This window comes from Aotus nancymaae, unplaced genomic scaffold (genome assembly GCF_030222135.1).
Source record: "Aotus nancymaae isolate 86718 unplaced genomic scaffold, 86718_ANA_hifiasm-v0.15.2.pri h1tg000001l, whole genome shotgun sequence".
Classification (NCBI taxonomy): Eukaryota; Metazoa; Chordata; class Mammalia; order Primates; family Aotidae; genus Aotus; species Aotus nancymaae.
Genome location: NW_026988412.1, coordinates 776779 through 794664, shown reverse-complemented (window position 1 = coordinate 794664; position 17886 = coordinate 776779). Strand labels below are relative to the sequence as shown.

Sequence of the window (17886 nt, the reverse complement as noted above, 5' to 3'; positions counted from 1 at the left end):
AGAACAGGACTAAGGGTGAGGCCATCAGTGTCCCCTGAGGTCTCTCCATCCCACTCAGTCTTCCAGATGAGGGCCCCGAGGAGGACAGGTCACATGGCAGACAGGCGAGTGCAGACCCCAGGCCAGCCCTGCCCATGCCTCGACCCTCTGCCACCAGTCAGTTCTGTAGGGAAGCCTCTAGAAGCCGATTCCAGTGTGGTGCCCTCTTTGCCCCTGGAGAGCTGTGCAGGTGCACAAGCTGTCTGCACCGGCAGCGGCCCCTCAGCGAGACCAGGGCCAGTCATGGCATCCTTCAAACCTCAGCAGGCTGGAGGCCGTCCCCACAGCCTGTTGAGCTTGGCCTCCTAGAGGCCAGAACTAGTTCTCCTTGTAGTCCTTTCAGCCATCCTGCTCCCACGCTGCTCCCCCGCCTGCACGCCTGCCTCCACAGTGTCCTCTGCTTGGCTCCAGGCATGCTCCTGGGCCATCTCCTCACTTCTCCCCAGTCCTGGTGCGGATCCACCTTCAGCACCACCCCCTCCCCTTTTCCCATGAGAAGACCCCTGATGCCGTCTCTGCCCCTCGGCTCCGGCCTGTGCACCCCTGCCCCTTCCCCACGGCACTCTTGACGGAGCACTCCAAGCGGGAAGCCACAGGGTCAGCGGGTGGAGTCCTGCTGAAGTCTCCAGCCGTCCTTCCCCCTCACTCTCCCAGGAGAACAAGCTAAAGTTCTCAGCCTTCCTGGAGAAGGAGTACAAGGTGAAGATCAACCCCTCCTCCATGTTTGATGTGCATGTGAAGAGGATCCATGAGTACAAGCGGCAGCTGCTCAACTGCCTGCACGTGGTCACCCTGTATAACCGTGAGTGCCGGCACCGCCTGCACGACCTCGTCCCGGGCCCAAGGCTTGCCCTTGCCTGCCAGCTGTGCACAGACCCTGGGCCTTTCTCATGGTGGGGGACTGTGTGTGTGTAGGTGTGTGCATGTGTGATGTTGCCCGTTTATTTTAAGCCAAAGCCACATTTTTCTGTGTGCTCCACGCCAGTCCTCACATAAACAGGTGAACAGTTAAAACACCCGAAAGGCGCAGGCTGGAGTGCAGTGGTGCCATCGTGGCTCGCTGCAGCCCCCACCACCCGGGACCCAGGAAATCCTCCCACCTCTGTCTCCCAAGCAGCTGGGACTGCAGGCGCATGCCACCATGCCCTTGTATTTTTTGTAGAGACAGGATTTCACCATGTTGCCAAGGCTGGTCTCAAACTCCTGACCTCAAGTGATCCACTCCCTTCTGCCTCCCAAAGGGTTGAGGTTACTACAGGCATGAGCCACTGCACCGGGCCTTCAGTTTTTATTTTAAATTTAGTTATTATCTCTATGAGACTAATCTTATTTGGAAAGATCGTGCTTATTAGAGGCATTTAAAGTACACTTAGAAAAGTTAAGATAGTATGTGTTAAATTATATATGTATCTTCTATTGTCTAAAGGCATTTAGTTATGAGAACAAACAGGAATCAGAGACACCCAAAGGTCAGTATGAACATTTGCCAGGTTTAATAGATAATAAAACCTTAAGGAAGAACTAGGTTTCTAAAATTTTGTTATTTAGTAAAGTAGATACTTTAAAAACCGAAGAAACCACACATCCTTCTTTCTGGTACAAAGCTCCTCCTGGGAGTAGATCTCCTATTCTCAATGAGTAAGCCTTGATCGGGTGGAGGATCTGGGTGTGTTTGAGACAAACCTGGTAGGACAGAGGCTGGCGGCCGCCCCCGCTGAGGACCCCTCGGCCGTGTGGGCGCCACGGGAGGTGCTTCCCAGGGCTGTGGCTTCCCGGCTCCGAGGCGGTGTGTGGGAACCTTGCGTCGTCTTTCTTTGCCTGTTTTTCTCCTGCAGTTGTGACGCTCTGCGTTTCCCTGGTGGTGACCCTGAGTCCTCCACTTGCACAACGCTTGGTCGCATTTATGAGCGGCAGTGAGCGTCACTGGTCACCCTCTCCCTTCCTCCTGCTCCGGCGCCCCACAGTCAGTTGTTGCATCGTTTTTTAATGTTGGCCTTCGGGCTTTCCAGACGCTCTGCTGCTCGGTTGGTTCATTCGCTTTGAACGACGCGCTGTAACCTCCAGCCGTTCACAGGGGGCAGCCGACAGACTGGTGCTCACTCCCGCTGGTCTTCCCCCTTGCCCCACATCTGTGCGTGTGCACGAGTGTAAACACGTGTGCATGTGTGTGTGCATGCAGGTACGTGTGGACATGCATCTCGTTCCCCCACTGTCAGAGCTCACAGCATCAATACTCTTTCCTTCCTCCTGTCCCCGCCTCTATCATAAGCCTGAGTCCGGCGAGGTCTGAGTCTCAGTCTCATGAGAGACTCACTGTCATTGCCATGTCTTGGTGTTGGCTGTTACAGGGCATTTCCCCGATACTCAGGGTGCGTGTTAAATGTGTTGCTGGACTTCAGGGACGTTTTCTTGGAGTATGTTTCAAACATGTATTTGGTTCTGTCTGGTTTTCTGCTTTCTGCTTCTGGGCTGCAGTGTGGCGTGAGGTGGCTTTCTCTGGCCTGCCTCCTTGGTGCCTACTTCTCTCGGGACCTGGTTTGTCCTTGTCCTGTTGAGTGGCGCTGCTCTCTGGAGCTGCTCCTGGCTGCACTTCCCTCCCATGCCTGCTGCGCCTCTCCTCTGCTCTCTGCCCCGCTCCCTGAGGGCTTGTGTTGGGCTCTGTGTCCTTCCAAGTTGGTGGTCACCAAGGGTGTGTGATTCACAAAGGGGTTCACTCCCCTCCTGTGGCCTGTGGCGGGGGTGGGTGCTGACCTCCATTGCTATGTTGGGATGAGCTGGATTGCTTGGGGCTCTTTGGAGTAGGCTTCTCAGCCCTCCAGGGCAGCTCCTTTGCCAGGCCAAAGCCGTGCTTCCCCAGCCCCTGGCACTTCCCTGTGGCTGCGTCTCCACTGTCTCTCCAGGTCTCACCTGAGTGGGAGGCTCCCCTGGATGAGAGGTGCTCACCTGTGCTGGTGGCCCCCAGGACCAGAGCCCTGCCCAGAGTGCTCCTCCCCAGAGGTCAGGATTCCCAAAACCCCGTCCCCCGCCCGCCATGACCTGAAGTTTGCGTGGTTTCCTTCTTCCCTAGTTGTGGTGAAGTCATCACCTGTGTTTCATTTTTCACGTTCTCTGCTGATTTCCAGAAGTGACAAGATCCAGCACTAGGGGGCAGCCACGTTCCTCCTAGAGCCCGGGGCCAGGTAGTACACGTCAGCTCGACTCCTTGCTGCCCTGCCTGGGCCCGGCTTGCTGGTCAATGCCTGTCCAGGGCGGCCACTCATCCCCTTTTTGTAGGAACCTACCCTGAAATCTGCAAACCTGTGACCTGGTGAGGACAGTCTGTTTGCTGGGCTGGCAGTGAGCTGGCAGTCATAGCTTGACCCTCCATCCACTTCTGTGAAGAGTTCAGGGGCCCTCACCTCATGTCCCAGCAAGGCAGAAGGGAGACACCCTTCACCCAGCACCCCTGCAGGCTGATGGCGCCACAGCCACAAGGCTGAGGTCACCGCTTCTTCTTTCTGTACCATCAAAACAAGGCGTTTAAAACACTGTTTAAGGCCAGTGTGGTGGTTCACCCCGTAATCCGGATGATTTCGGAGGCTGACACCTGACGACTGTTTGAGGCCAGGAGTTTGAGACCGGTCTGGGCAACAAACCAAGACCCCATCTGTATAAAAGTGAAAAAAATAGCTGCATGTGGTAACCTTTGGTGCCTGTAGTTCCGTCTGCTTGGGAGGCTGAGGCAGGAGGATCACTTGGACCCAGGAGTTTGTGGCTGCTGGGAACCCTGATTACACCGCTGCAGCAGCCTGGGTGGCAGAGCTAGACCTTGACTCTTAAAACAACAACAAACATAGTTTAAGACACGAGAGTGGTAGGGCACGGGGTGCGGTAGCTCACCCTATAATCCCTGCAGTTTGGAAGGCCGAAGCAGGATTGCTTGAGCCTAGGAGTTTGAAACCAGCCTGGGCAATAGGGAGACCCTCATCTCTACAAAAAATTAAAAACTTAACACCGAGTGCGATGACTCATGCCATAACCCCAGCACTTTGGGAGGCCAAGGCATGTGGATCACAAGGTCAAGCGGTTGAGACCATCCTGGCCAACACGGTGAAACCCCGTCTCTACTAAAAATACAAAAATTAGCCAGGCATGGTGGTGTGTGCCTGTAATCCCAGCTACTTGGGAGGCAGCAGAATCGCTTGAACCTGGGAGGCAGAGGTTGCAGTGAGCCGAGATCATGCCACTGTACTCCAGCCTGGTGACAGAGCTAGACTCTGTCTCAAAAAAAAAAATTAGTTGGGCACAGTGGCACGTGCCTGGGATCCCAGCTACTCAGGAGGCTGAGGTGGGTGGATTGCTGGGCCTGGAAGGTAGAGGCCGCAGTGAGCTGTGATCACATCACTGCACTCCAGCATGGGCGACAGAGGGAGCCACTGTCTCAAAAAACAAAACCAACAAAACCCACAAGTGTGCCCTTCATGTGCAGGGGCCTGGTGAGCAGACCCAAAGAGGCTCCTGCGTTGGGCTTTTCTGGAAACTGAGGTGCAGCTTTTCCTCTGAGCCCCTGGGAACAGCATCTTTGCTCAGGTCAGCTGCCCGGTTCGTCAGTGGTCCTGGCTGGCCTTCCTCACCAGCCTGGAACCTAAGTGCAGACCTCAGGGTGGCCTCGCTCCCCTGTAAGTGGCAGGTTCCCACTGGGTAGGCAGGTGGATGGCCAGTGGCCTGCGCTGCTGCCGCCCATGTCACGGGGCCTGGAAGCACACTCATGGCGGAGCCTGCCTGTCCTGCCTCGGTGTCGGCCTCTGAGGCTGCTGGGCCCCGGCAGGGGCGTGTCCGGCTCCCAATGCCCTGTGTGAACCTCTTCCATGTGTCCTGCAGGAATCAAGAGAGATCCAGCCAAGGCCTTTGTGCCCAGGACTGTTATGATTGGGGGCAAGGTGAGTGACCTCCTCTACAGTCCTCTCTGTGGTGTTTGGTTTGGGGACGGTGGGTGGGCAACCCACACGCTTTTCATGGTGTCGCCATGTCCCCACTCAGGAGCCAGCTGCCCAGCAGTCACCGGCCCCTCTGGTGTGCCTGCGGGGCTGGGACCCTGTAGAGAGTCAGAATGGAATGGAAGCCTGCCTGCCCAGCTCATCGGAGGGGTCCCCAGCTTAGAGGGCCAGTCCCCAGTGGGCTTGCCACTGCCCACCTCAGAGGGTCCTTTCTCTGTGTGCCCATAGGATTGCATGGTGCCCAGTGGGCACAGGGCGGCTGTGGCTGCTTCATCACCTGCACATGCCCTGAGCATTGCCTGGTTTCGGTTCACTTTATTTACTGTGACACATACCTTCAGAGTCCTAGATGTGCTGTCATCGAGTCCCAGGTCACGTTGTCATACTCAGCCCTCTGTGGCCGGTGTCCCCACCTCTTGCCATGTTTCCCTAGTAGCTTAGTCCTTATCTGGGACTGTGGGGCTGCTGTGCGGTGCAGTGTCCTTAGGAGGGCCCTGCTGGAGCAGTGGCCCTGTGAGTCCTGACTGTGAGGCGCCCCAGCCCTCCATGGCAAGGCCGGGGTCTGGGGGTGCTGGTGCCTGTGTGCAGCCTGAAGCCCACCCTCTCCCTGCCTTCAGTTAGCAGGAAGCTGGTCAGAGGGGTAGGCACTCCTCCAGGCTCTGCCCCCTCCCGACACACCCCATTTGGTCTCTGCCTGCTCCTGTCACCTGCTGTTTTTGAAGCAAATTTTGGAATTGTTTCATTTTACTTGTTAGTATGTCAGTATGTAAAGTCCACAGAGATACAGACTTTGAAAACGGTTCCCCCCACCCCACCCCCTTCTCTTGAAAAAGTTTTAAATGTTATAATGAAAATTTTTAGGCTGGGCGTGGTGTCTCATGCCTGTAATCTCAGCACTTTGGGAGCTGAGGAGGGTGGATCGCTTGAGCCCAGGAGTTCGAGACCAACCTGGGCAATGTGACAAAACCCCACCTCTACAAAAAATACAAAAATCAGCTGAGCGTGGTGGCGCATGTCTGTAGTCCCAGTTACTTGGGAGGCTGAGGCAGGAGGATCGATTGAGCTGGGGAGGTTGAGGCTACAGTGAACTGTGATTGCACTACTGCAGTCCAGCCTGGGTGACAGAGCCAGACCCTGTCTCAGCAAAAAAAAAAAAAAAAAAAAAAAGGAAAAATTTAAAGCTAGAGAAAAGCATGAAGAACTGTAGCAAAACCATAAACCTATTCCCCAGACCGGCTGGAGCATTTCACTGCAAACTGCAGACGCTCTGACTCTTCACTCTTATATATGTCAGCATTCCTCTTCATAAAATGATGTTTTTTCTACCAGAACCACAATGGAGGTAGACTCTGAAACACCACCACACGGTACCACCATCCGTCACACCTAAAGCGCTGGACAGGAGTGCCCGCGTCATGAAATGCCCACTCAGACACTTCATGGGTCCCCGGGCCCAACCGTCTTTGTAAAGTGACAGACGTTTCAAAACGTTGATCTGAGTCAGGGCCCAGCGAGTCCGCACCTTGGACTGGCCGCAGTGTCTAGGGTTTCCCCGTGGTCTGTCTGTTACAGGCAGCGGCTTGTCTGTCTGTGCTACCCTCGCTGTTTCCGAATGCGTCCCTCCAGTATGTCCCAGCTGTCCCTAGGGACAGTTCTTTGTGTTTCCTGTAAGTTGGCAGCTCTAGAAGTCCTGGTCTCTTTTACCTTGTAATTTTTGAAAACCTAACTACAACCAGAAAAGCAGACTTGAGGCGGACACATTTCTGGATGTGGTGAGGTGGCCGTCACCGTGAGCGCTCAGCAGAAGCTGAGGCCTCGGGGCCAGGTAGCCTCCCCAGCTCCCCTACTGACCGTCCCAACACCACTGTCTGGTTTCACCCTCCTATAGACCCAGGGACAAGGAGCGACTCCAAGGACCTGAGCAAGGTGTTTTCATGCTAAAAACCTTCACCCTGCCCTTTCTAGGCAGCGCCTGGTTACCACATGGCCAAGCTGATCATCAAGTTGGTCACGTCCATTGGTGACGTCGTCAATCGTGACCCAGTTGTGGGCGACAGGCTGAAAGTGATCTTCCTGGAGAACTACCGCGTGTCCTTGGCTGAGAAAGGTAGCTCTGGAAACCTGCGTTGGACAGAAAACCCACTCCTTCCTGGGAACGGGCGCTGTGCTGGCTCCGGGCCTTTCATCCTCAGCCAGTTCAGCTCTGCCTGGACACCTGGGCCCAGCCAGCCGGGAAAGGCTTTGGGGAGTGCTTCCCGTGCAGTGCGTAGGACTCACAGCGTGTCCCAGGGTGCCCTGTGTGTCACAGGCAGGGGCGCCCTTACTGCCGCTCCTGCCTGGCCTGCCCTCTGTACCCTCCCTCCCCTGCCCTCTCTTCCTGCCCCTCAGCCGTGCCTTCTACCCTGGGCCCCTCTGCTGGCTGGACATGCACCTGGCCAGTGACTGTGTGGGCCCCCAGCTTCCCCCAGCCCACTGCCCCTCCTCTGCCCAAGTCCTTGCTCCTCACCACCTGCCTGCTTTGGGGCAGCACCTGCCTCATCCTGGCAGCACCTTGGGCCTGAGGGCGAGTTTAGCCTGGGCCAGTCCTGGGGAGACCCTGGGATGTGCTGCCGTGTGCCCTGGAGCACATCAGTTCCCACCCCTGTGGGCCCGTCTGGGCAGGAAAGTGATTTGGCCACCAGATGGCGGGAAATGCGAGCCTGGCCTTCTCAGACTGCCATGGTGCAGGCCAGCGGGCTGATCTGCTGTTGTCCTGCAAGCTCGGTGGTGGTGGGTTGGGGTCGGTCCCTGGGTGCTGTCCCTGTGGCCTGGCTGCCGCCTTGGTGTCCATGTCGCTGTCCCTCTTCAGTGGTGCCTGGCAGGTGAGGTCCCTTGCACTCAAGGGCCAGCTTGCCTCCAGCTTGGCCAGGAACTTTGGTGTTGTGGCTCATCTTTGCGTGCTCCTCTGACCAAAGTGTCTCCTGTCCCCTTGTGCTGCCTGGGCCCCCCTCCTCATGTGTCTTTTGGGGCCAGCTGACTCCTGCTAATCTTTAGGGCAGGCTTTGGGGCGCCTGGCCTGGGGCCTTGGTGCGGGCGTCAGGGCCCCGTGCTCCCCGGCAGTGTTGCTGTGGCTGGCTGGGCTGCAGCCCGAGGTGAAGGTGGAGAGCAGGGTGTGCAGCCACAGTGTGTCTGGGTGTGGTGACCGGTACCGAGGGACAGGAATAGAGAAAGCGCAGGGCAGCTTGTGCCCACGAGGCTGCTGCCCCTCAGCCTCTCCAGCCCTCTGGCTCTGTGCGAGTCCACATGCCTCCTGAAGGGATCCAGGGAGCTGATCGAGAGGTCCCAGGGATCCGGGGAATGGCATTGTCATTGAGCCAGGACGGGCCCCTTGGCTGGGCCTGGTTTCAGGAAGGTTTTGGTGCAGAGGTCCTTTGTCACTTGGGGGCTCCTCAGGAGCCTCCATCTTGGACCCTTTGCCTCAAGGCTGCCCTGGTCACAAAGGGGAGCCCTGCAGAGGCGGGTGGCCATGTCCAGCCTGGGCCCCTGCGGGAGCGGGAGTGAGAGTGGGAGCGGGGACACCGCCTGGTCCCTCCATGCCCCAGCCCTGGGGGATGGGCTGGCGGCTGAGGACAGTGGGTCTCTGTCCCTGTGCTCCCCTCCGCAGTGATCCCGGCCGCTGACCTGTCGCAGCAGATCTCCACTGCAGGCACCGAGGCCTCGGGCACAGGCAACATGAAGTTCATGCTCAACGGGGCCCTCACCATCGGCACCATGGATGGCGCCAACGTGGAGATGGCCGAGGAGGCCGGGGCCGAGAACCTCTTCATCTTCGGCCTGCGGGTAGAGGATGTCGAGGCCCTGGACCAGAAAGGGTGCGAGCCCCTTCCTGTGCCCCTGGGCACCTGGCAGCATGAGGATGGAGAATGAGGGTGTTCGGACGGGAACAGAGGCTGGGCCAGGCTCTTGGGGCCAGGCCACGATGTGCTAGGGTCAGTGCCCGCCCAGGGCTGTGTGCCTGCCTGAGGGGGTGACCATTCTCTCCAGGTGCACAGAGTGGATGGGGTCCAGGCTCTGGGCAAGGCCCATGTGGGAATGCTGCCTGCTTCTATCTTGGCTCGGAGGCTGAATCTGTGGTGTCCAGACCAGGCACTCCTCCAGGAAAGGCCCTTTCCCCTGGGGAGGGTCTCCTAGGGGGGACGCCCCCTGGGGCACAGGCTGGACACAGCCCCACAGAAATGGGGCTCGGGCTGGGTGGACCTCCACTACCAGAGACACTCTGCTGGGAGCACTCTGCCGATTTGGGGATTTGGGGCTTGCCTGCCATTGAGGTTTCCTGGTCTAAGTTGTAACAGTTACAGATAGTTTAAAAATAGTATTTTGGAAACATTTTAAAGATACCCTGAAGACAGCACCTAGAGCTTAATCCGCCTCCCCATGCCCTTCCATTGGCTGCACTGAGCTCAGAGCACGGGCACCCATGCAGCCCACATTCCATTCCGACTCCACTGGGTTCTGTTCCTTTCTTTCCCATCCCGGGATCCCATCAGTGCACCCCGCTGTGTGTGGCCGTCACATCTCCCCAGTGTCGCCTGGTCTGTGACAGCTGGTTAATCTTTCCTTGTTCTTCATGACCTGGATGTTCATGTGGAATCCGGCATGGGCCTGATTCCAAGTGATAATTACAAAGAAAAGGCAGTGTTGCCTGATGGCCTCAAAGCACTGGGGAGCCCATGAGGCCTTAGGTGCGGTCAGGTGAAACTGCACATACCACCTGAAGTCAGAGCTGCGTCTTTCCGGCCTGAACACACAGACCTGTGTGCCCTTGCTTTGCCTGTGGGAGAAACCGTTTCTCCCACCTAGGCCCCATCCTGGGTGTGCACGTCTGCCCGCCCCCCACGCTGGCTCTGCCTGTCATGTCTGCTGTTGCTTGTGTTTTTCCTTTTCCATCTTCGAGGTCCCAGCCAGGAGTGCTCCTCTCTGCCTCCTGCCCCTCCGGCAGCCTGTTTTCAAAGGCTCTACCCAGGATTTCACAGTGAGCCAAGTTCTGAGTGGCCCTGTCCGCTAGAAATGTGGCGTGAGCCACTGTGTGCTTGCAGATCTGCTAGTGATGACATTTCTTCTAACAGTCAGAGGAGCAGGCGGGATTGCCTTTACGCTGACTTCACATCCTTGCTTGAGCTGGGCCCTGCTCAAGGGCCTCGTAGCCACCCATGGCCACTGGCTGCTGCCCTGGACCGTGCAGGCCTTGAGCTCCCAGGGCCATCCTGGGGCAGGAGCTGTGCCAGGCACCAACATGGCTTATCCCCCACGCCGGCCCACCTGGGGCACCGGCTGCTGACTCCTGGCTCATCTCCTTGCAGGTACAACGCCAGGGAGTACTACGACCGCCTGCCTGAGCTGAAGCAGGCGGTGGACCAGATCAGCAGTGGCTTTTTTTCTCCCAAGGAGCCAGACTGCTTCAAGGACGTCGTGAACATGCTGATGCACCACGACAGGTGGGACCAGCCTTCCCGGTTGGCGGCTGGGAGGGAGGGTCCTCCTGTGGGTTGGATATTCCACCTTGTTTGGAGAGCAAAACCCATGCTCTCAGGACGCCTTCCACTGTGCCCATGAGACTTTACTGGGCAGAGCCTCAGATGCCAGCTGGGCATTTGCATGGCCTCTGGCAACGCAGGGGGCCCTGGGTGTTGAGACACAGCAGCACAGTCTGGCCCCCAGGCCTTATGGATCAGTGTGCTGAACAGGAGGTGTCATCTGCTGGTTGGCAGCCATTCCCCAGCAGGCCAGTAGAGGGAGCATGGGCCCAAAGCTCCCTACGGTTGGGTAGGGGCTGCACAAGGGCTGCGGAACCCTGGTAGGTGTCAGCGCCAGTGACAGGCAGTGGTGAAGACGGATTTCACTTGCAGTGATGTAACATTATAATGTAGTTAGTGTTTTATTTCAGTGCAGTCAGCACATGGTATGGTTTATCTAAGACTTTGTAAGGCTTGCAGCTCAGGGCAGTTCTTCACCCTGTTGGCAAAAGTTGAATCCGGCGAGGCCTGCAAATTCACCTGTCCTCCACGTTCAGCTGTCTTTGGGTTCATTATATCTGCTGCTCTTTGATGACTGTGTCACCTGTTGGCTTCAGTCATACCAGGTCTGAGCACATGCTGGGATCTGGGCTGGAAGCCGGGCCCTGCTGAGGTCTGTGATAAAGGAAGTGCTTTTAAAATTGTGAACTCTGCGTTCTGTGAAATGTGCTTCTGACTCAACAGTGAACAGAAATGCATGTGTAGATTTATAAATCCGGCATTTTTGTTCAGCACATCAGGAACTGCAAGTCACTATTTCCTGTGTGGGAAAATCCCGTTAGACCTCAGATAGGTGGCAAATGAGATGCCGATCCCCAGCGAGTGCCCCCTGCCCCGAGGAGGTGCCATGGCTCTCTGCTGTCTGCACAGGCGGCCTCTCCCTTGTGCAGCTCTAATGGCCCTGCATGTGGAAGACGTGCTTTAAACGCCAGTTTATTTAAAGGAATGTTAGGTTGAAATAAGATTTTTCTAAAATAGTGTCCCAGGACACAAGTGTTGCTCACAGAGAAGCCCCATGGGCCTGGCGCATCCTGGCTCTGACCAGCTGTGTGGGCCCCTTCACCCTGGGCAGAACCAGGTGGAGGATTCCTGGCCTCCTGCCATGGGACTCTCCCCTTGGGACAGCGTGGGCAGGGTTCCCTGCTGCCCCGGCCTAGCCTCCTGTCACCCATTCCAGGTTCAAGGTGTTCGCAGACTACGAAGCGTACGTGCAGTGCCAGGCACAGGTGGACCAGCTGTACCGGGTGAGGCTCCTGGGCCCAGAGGCTGGAGGAGCAGCTGGGTGGGTCTGTGTGGACATGTTGGGTTGGATTATTTCTCAAGCTAAGCAGGTCAGAGGGGTTTGTGTTTCTGATTTCTCATCAGTCAGCTATGCCTGCCTTTAGGGAAGCTGTCACGGTCACTCCCTCCCTTGAAAAAACAGCTCCTAATGGCCAAGAAAGGAATGTGGGGCCTGGAAACTGAGTGATGGGTAGGCCTCTGGGAGGGACCTTCTCTTCCCTCAATTAGGGCTGGCCTGGAGGAGAGCCTGGCCTGGTGTGGCCTGCAACTTGCGGCAGCTGTGGAAGGAGAGTGCCTGGCCATGTCCTGCGGCACTGGACCTGCCTGGGCAGTTCTTACCTGGTGCTATCCCTGTCTTGGGGGCCATGCCCTAGCAGCTGGGAACTTCTCTCCAGCTCCTTGCTTCCTGTATCTGGTTATGTGGTAGCTTTCCTGGTTAGTGGGGCCCCCTTTTCAACAAACAGTTGATTGTAATGTCCCTTCCAGCAGGTGGCCCCAGGGCTTGGAGCTCATCTGGAAAGAGTCCTAAAGTTCTGGAATCTCATGCTCTTAGCAGCCTTTAGCCCTGCGGCACCAGAGACTAACTAGCATCTCCTTTCTTGCAGAACCCTAAGGAGTGGACCAAGAAGGTCATCAGGAACATCGCCTGCTCGGGCAAGTTCTCCAGTGACCGGACCATCACAGAGTATGCACGGGAGATCTGGGGCGTGGAGCCCTCCGACCTGCAGATCCCACCTCCCAACATCCCCCGGGACTAGGACCCCGCCTTGGCGGGACCAGCGGGCTTTTGTTTTCTTACTGACTATGCACCTCCTTTATTTTCCCAAGCACTTTGCCAGCCGCTGGTGGTCCTTGCTTTTCTCAGTACCATGTTTCCAGGAAGGACCATGGGGGTCAAGGTGGTTTTGAGAGAGTAGGGCAAGGAAGGAAGGTGCTAGGAGTGACATTCTCCTAGTTCCTTGTAAAGGAAGCCAGAGTTGGTAGTACAAAGGGTCGAGGCCAGCGCCACAGCCTCCGCCCACCTGCCCCACCCAGAGTGGGAGGTAGGTGGAGCCACCTGCTGGGCTCCTCCAAAACTTTGCACACGTCTTGCTATGAGCTGATGTCCTTCGTTTTGAGCCTCTGTATTCTGGGGTCTGGGCCAGTGGCCATAGTGAAGCCTGGGAACATGCGTTACTGCAGCATCTGGGCCTCCAGCCACAGGGAAAGGCCAAGCCCATGTAGCCCCAGTCACCCTACCCAGCCCTGCCTCCTGGCCATGCTGGGAGGGGTCAGATCCTCAGGGCATCACCTTCACAGCCCTCTGCCCCTGCCCTGGCTCTGCACCTGGTATGTGGGTCATGGATGCAGTTGGGGCTTTCCTTTTGTAGCCGTCCCGGGTGTTGTGTGGGTGCTTGGGAGCTGGGATGACTGAAGGGGACACAAGTGGGTGCCTGTGTCTGGTGTCTCAGAGGCCTTGGTCAGGATGAAGCTGGCTGATGGAGCTTAGCTTGATTTTGCTTATTATAAAGAAAAAATAACTACACATGGAAATGAAACTAGCCGAAGCCTTTTCTTGTTTTAGCAACTAAAAATTGTACTTGGTCACTTTTGTGCTTGAGGAGGCCCTGCTGCGGGTGTTTCTGTCTGGCAGGGAACAGGTGTGTGCCCTCCCTCCAACTCCCGCTGTGTCCTGAGGTGCATTTCCTGTTGTACACGTAGGGGCCAGGCTCCATTCTCCCTCCCTTTCCACCGGTGCCACAGCCTCATCTGGAAAAAGGACCAAGTGGTCCCAGGGGAACCCGTTTCCACTCTGCTTGGACAGCAGGCCGGGCACTGGGAAGTGGGGCTGAGCCCCTCATAGCCTTGCCCCCTCTCAAGGCTGGCGACCTACCTCCCATTGCCCAAGAGAGAGGGCAGGAAGCAGGCCACTGTCCTTCCCTGTGGAATTGCTGAAATCTGGCACCTTGCATGCTGGACCTGGGCTTGCGGGGAGGCTGTTTCTCACCCCGGCCTCCAATGCCCACCAGGAGGATCTGCACATGATGCCCGGCCCACCAGAGCACTTCAGCCTTTTATTGAGTGGGGCAAGTGCTGGGCTGTGGTCGTGGCCTGACAGCATCTGCCCCAGACAGCATCCCTGTGCGGGAGGCCATACTCCCTCAGCTGGCCACTGGGGCCACCACCCTGACCACCACTGTGCTACTCATTGTTACTGCCTTGTGTGAGAAACTGATTAAACCTTCGTGGCTGTGGTTGGCTGACGTGGGGTCTGTGTTTTACTAACTACAGGTGGTGCTGCGAGGCTGCGGGAAACGAGAACGCAGGCCTGTAGCCCAGGGTGGTGCCAGTGCAAGGATGAGACCTGCAGGTGGGCCGCAGGTTCCCCCTCTGAACCTAGGGCCGGGGCTGAAGTATACCCCGTCATTCTGGGATTGAGGGCAGAAAAGTTCGAATTTCCACTAGGTGTGGGACCTGGGGCCATGTGTGCCTTAACCGCTAGCTGTCTTGTTTTTTTTGAATTTTTTTTTTTTTGAGACAGAGTTTTGTTTTTGTTCCCCCAGGCTGGAGTGCAGTGGTGTGCTGTCAGTGCACTGCAACCTCTGCCTCCTGGGTTCAAGTAATTCTCCTGCCTCAGCCTCCCAAGTGGCTGGGATTACAGGCACCCACCACCACACCCAACTAATTTTTGTATTTTTAGTTTCACCATGTTGGCCAGTCTGGTCTCAAACTCCTGACCTCAAGTGACCCGCCCACCTCAGCCTCCCAAAGTGCTGGGGTTACAGGTGTGAACCACTACACCTGGCCAAGCCAGCTAGCTTCCCCCCTGCCCCTCCGATTACAGAGTCTTGCTCTGTTGCCCAGGCTGGAGTGCAGTGGCACGATCTCAGCTCACTGGAACCTCTGCCTTCTGGGTTCAAGTGATTCTCTTGCCTCAGCCTCCTGAGTAGCTGGGATTGCAGGCGACTGCCACCATGACCAGCTAACTTTTTGTATTTTTAGTAGAGACGGGGTTTCACCATGTTGGCCAGTCTGATCTCGAACTTCATGACCTCATGATCCCCCTGCCTCGGCCTCCTAAAGAAGTGCTGGGATTACAGGCATGAGCCACTGCGCCAGGCCCAAGCTAGCTATTTTCTAAAGATCCTATCAAATCCAGCCATTACTAAACATGCTATCTGGGGATAAGAAACACTGGCCTTTCTGGTGTGACTTATACTGGTCTCTTTTTGCACCTGTGGCTTTTGTCTCCCACTCCTAGCCCTGGGGACCAAAACATGCCCCCTCAGTTGCACAGATGCAGATTAAGAAATTGGGAGAAATGAGCCCAGGGCTCAGTGTTGCCCTGAAGATCCAAGAACTGGGGTGCCAGAGCGCCACGGGCTCCTTGGCCTCAGACCTGGTCGTGCAGGGGTTGGTGCTGCCAGGTTGTCCTCATCCTTACACCCACCCTGCACCTGGGTGGGGGGCACCAAGATGGTGCCCTGGGAGTCCCTGCCTCCCCAGGTCTGTGGGGTTCTGTCCCCTGGATTAGTTGCTTGGTACAAAGGACTGAGCTCAGCAGCCCTGGGTAGGGCACTTGGATGTAATGATGAGCTGACAAGTGATGGCGGACCAGCCGCCACACAGTGCGCCCTTCTCAGTCTTATCTGCATCTGTTAGCGTTTTGTTAAAAAAAAAAAAAAAAAAAAAAGTAGCTTGGCTGAACAGAATAGCTTATGCCTGTAATCCCAGCACTCTGGGAGGCCGAGGCAGAAGGATTGCTCGAGTTCAAGACCAGCCTGGGCAACATGGTAAAACCCCATCTTTACAAAACATACAAGAATTAGCTGGGTGTGGTGACACGTGCCTGTAGTCCCAGCTATTTGGGAGGGAGGCAAAGGTGGGAGAACTGCTTGAGCCCAGGACTCCTAAGTTGCAGTGAGCTATGATTACGCCACTACACTCCAGCCTGGGCAACAGAGCGAGACTCTGTCTCAAAAACAAACCCACCAGTAGCTTGTATGTTTAGTTTGTATCATCTTGCCTCAGTCCCCCAACAAAAGATGCAAAGTAGCTTACATAGACCAAAAAATGAGGAAAAGATGAAGGCCAGCCCAGATAGAGCAGGTTGCCTCTACTTCATGGTCAGGAGCTGCGGTATCAAGGCTGGGAGAACAGCCTCAGGCTCTGCGCTTGAGTTCACCTGCGTCCTAAAGAAGGGGCTGCCTGGTGCAGCGGCTCTTACAGCCTCACAGAAAGATGCTCTGTGGTGCCATTTGGGTCCCATGGGTCAGCTGTGCAAGGAGATCGCAACTTGGGGTCATGTCTCTAAGGCCATGAGTGGGCAGAACACAACTGACACACCCCAACTAGGAACCAGGGCCAGATCCTGGCCAGGAGGGCCAATGTTCTCATGAGCTGACCTCAGGAGCATCTACTCAGCTGCTCCCCTGCATGTTCTCTAGATCTGACCCCAGCAAAAAGGGGCCTCTGGGCTCCCTGCCAGCCCACAGCTGCTGATGCTGGGCCTGCAACTTGGAGAAAGGGGTGGGCAGGTGAACCAAACTTCTTACTCCTGGCAAGTTTCTGAGCTGCTGGAACTGAAAAATTTCATAGCCTGAGGCTGAGTCATGGAGTGGGTCCAAAGTGGCTGGAGGCTCTGGGCTCTGACCCTGGCTGGGGCTGTGGGTGGCTCTGGGTAGGGCTGGGACTTTGAGAGCGTACGGGGCACCTGGCATGGCAGGAGGTAACACTGACCCTTCTCGTGCTGCAGAGAGGCAAAAGGACCACCACCACGATTTTATTCTTAAATAAAGCTCAGTCTAAGGCCAGGTTAGGCATACAGGTGGGTAAAAGGGGAGGAAGTGCAGATCCCAGGCACCTCCACTGTGGGTGAGTGGACCAGCCCAGGGGAGGCAGGGCGGCTGAGGAAGGCAAGCAGGTACACAGGGTAGGAGGGGACAATGGAACCACTGGAGTCATTCTGCGTGTGCTGGGAAGGGGCAGATAGAACCTGGATCCCACATTCTCTGCGGGTGGTTCCGGAAAGCTCAGCGTGGTCCCGAGCCCCAAGAGTCCCCAGCTTGGACTCCCCTTGCCCAGCTCAGTGCAGCATCAACCAGGCAGTGATGGCCGGCTACTGTCAGTAAGTCTCCCAACAAGATCTCAAGTTGAGTGGCAGCAAGAAGAGAAGGCCACATGCCTGCCACCTGGGCTTTCCACACAGAGCCATGCCCAGGCCTCCGGGCACTGCAGGCCTGCAGGGGCCTCCCCGCTGGCATCTGAGTCCTCTCCAGGTGTGAGCTGGGCTCCTGAGCATTGCAGATGCTGGCGCCCCCGGGGCTCCAGGGTGCCGGGCTGCTGACTGGAGGAAAAGGGGAAGAGGGCAGAGGTCTTCATGCTTCCTTCCCACCGCCAGGCTCAGTGCTGGTGTTCGGGCTCCGACTTCCCCAGGAATTCCCTAGGCCGCAGGACAATCAGGAGCCAATCATTTGAGGTCAGACCAAAGATCCCTCCCCACAGTCCTCACACTGCTATCTAAGGAGGCAAGAGGCCGCACAGAAAGGAGGCTGCCAAAAGCCCGGTGAAGACTCGCTGCAGCCCAGAGCAGCACTCAGTGAGTTAGGCAGGGCGCAAGCAGTACGGTGCCATGTCAAAGCCCAACACACAGGCAGAGACAAGGACAGGGCTCCGGTTCTTGACTCAGCTTCAGAGTTACACTCTGGTCTCAATTTTCTATAAATGTCTTCCTTTTATAATGGGGAAAATGAGAAACCCAAAGCACACCCGTACTCCCTCAGCTCACTGTCCCCTCAGCAACCCAGGTACCTGTGCCCGGGAATGGCAAACCGCTAATGGGACATAGCTTTGCCTCTGAACTTCCAAAGGCCGCTGAAGAAAAGCAGAAGTTACTCCTGGGATATATGGCACTGGGAGGTGATTCCGGCCACCAATCTCAGTCCCCTGCAGGGAGAAACTGGCACCTTGACCTACTTTTTGGAGCCAATTGGCACAACACTATCACCATTAGTAGCAGTCCCCTCCATGAGTCCAGTGCTCAGGGTCGACGCATCACA

At 56.5% G+C, this 17886-nt stretch overlaps 2 protein-coding genes across 6 annotated transcripts in view; one reads left to right on the top strand and one right to left on the bottom strand.

The window, feature by feature from the left end:
* Positions 1 to 14091, top strand: part of PYGB (glycogen phosphorylase B) — a 53886-nt gene extending 39795 nt beyond the window's left edge. Inside the window, exons 14-20 of the mRNA XM_021666241.2 lie at positions 694 to 841; positions 4900 to 4958; positions 6981 to 7122; positions 8659 to 8866; positions 10355 to 10489; positions 11745 to 11811; positions 12454 to 14091. Of these exons, the coding sequence (XP_021521916.1) occupies positions 694 to 841; positions 4900 to 4958; positions 6981 to 7122; positions 8659 to 8866; positions 10355 to 10489; positions 11745 to 11811; positions 12454 to 12606 (912 nt within the window). The 3' untranslated portion in view covers positions 12607 to 14091. The remainder of the gene's footprint in view (positions 1 to 693; positions 842 to 4899; positions 4959 to 6980; positions 7123 to 8658; positions 8867 to 10354; positions 10490 to 11744; positions 11812 to 12453) is intronic.
* Positions 11110 to 17886, bottom strand: part of ABHD12 (abhydrolase domain containing 12, lysophospholipase) — an 85100-nt gene continuing 78323 nt past the window's right edge. For 4 of the 5 annotated variants that reach the window (XM_012468640.2, XM_012468642.3, XM_012468641.3 and 1 more), the window contains exon 13: positions 16595 to 17270. In XM_012468640.2, the coding sequence (XP_012324063.2) occupies positions 17231 to 17270 (40 nt within the window). In that variant the 3' untranslated portion in view covers positions 16595 to 17230. Of the gene's footprint in view, positions 11183 to 16594; positions 17271 to 17886 lie in introns of those variants that run through there. The other variant, XM_064373884.1, reaches the window with a different exon arrangement.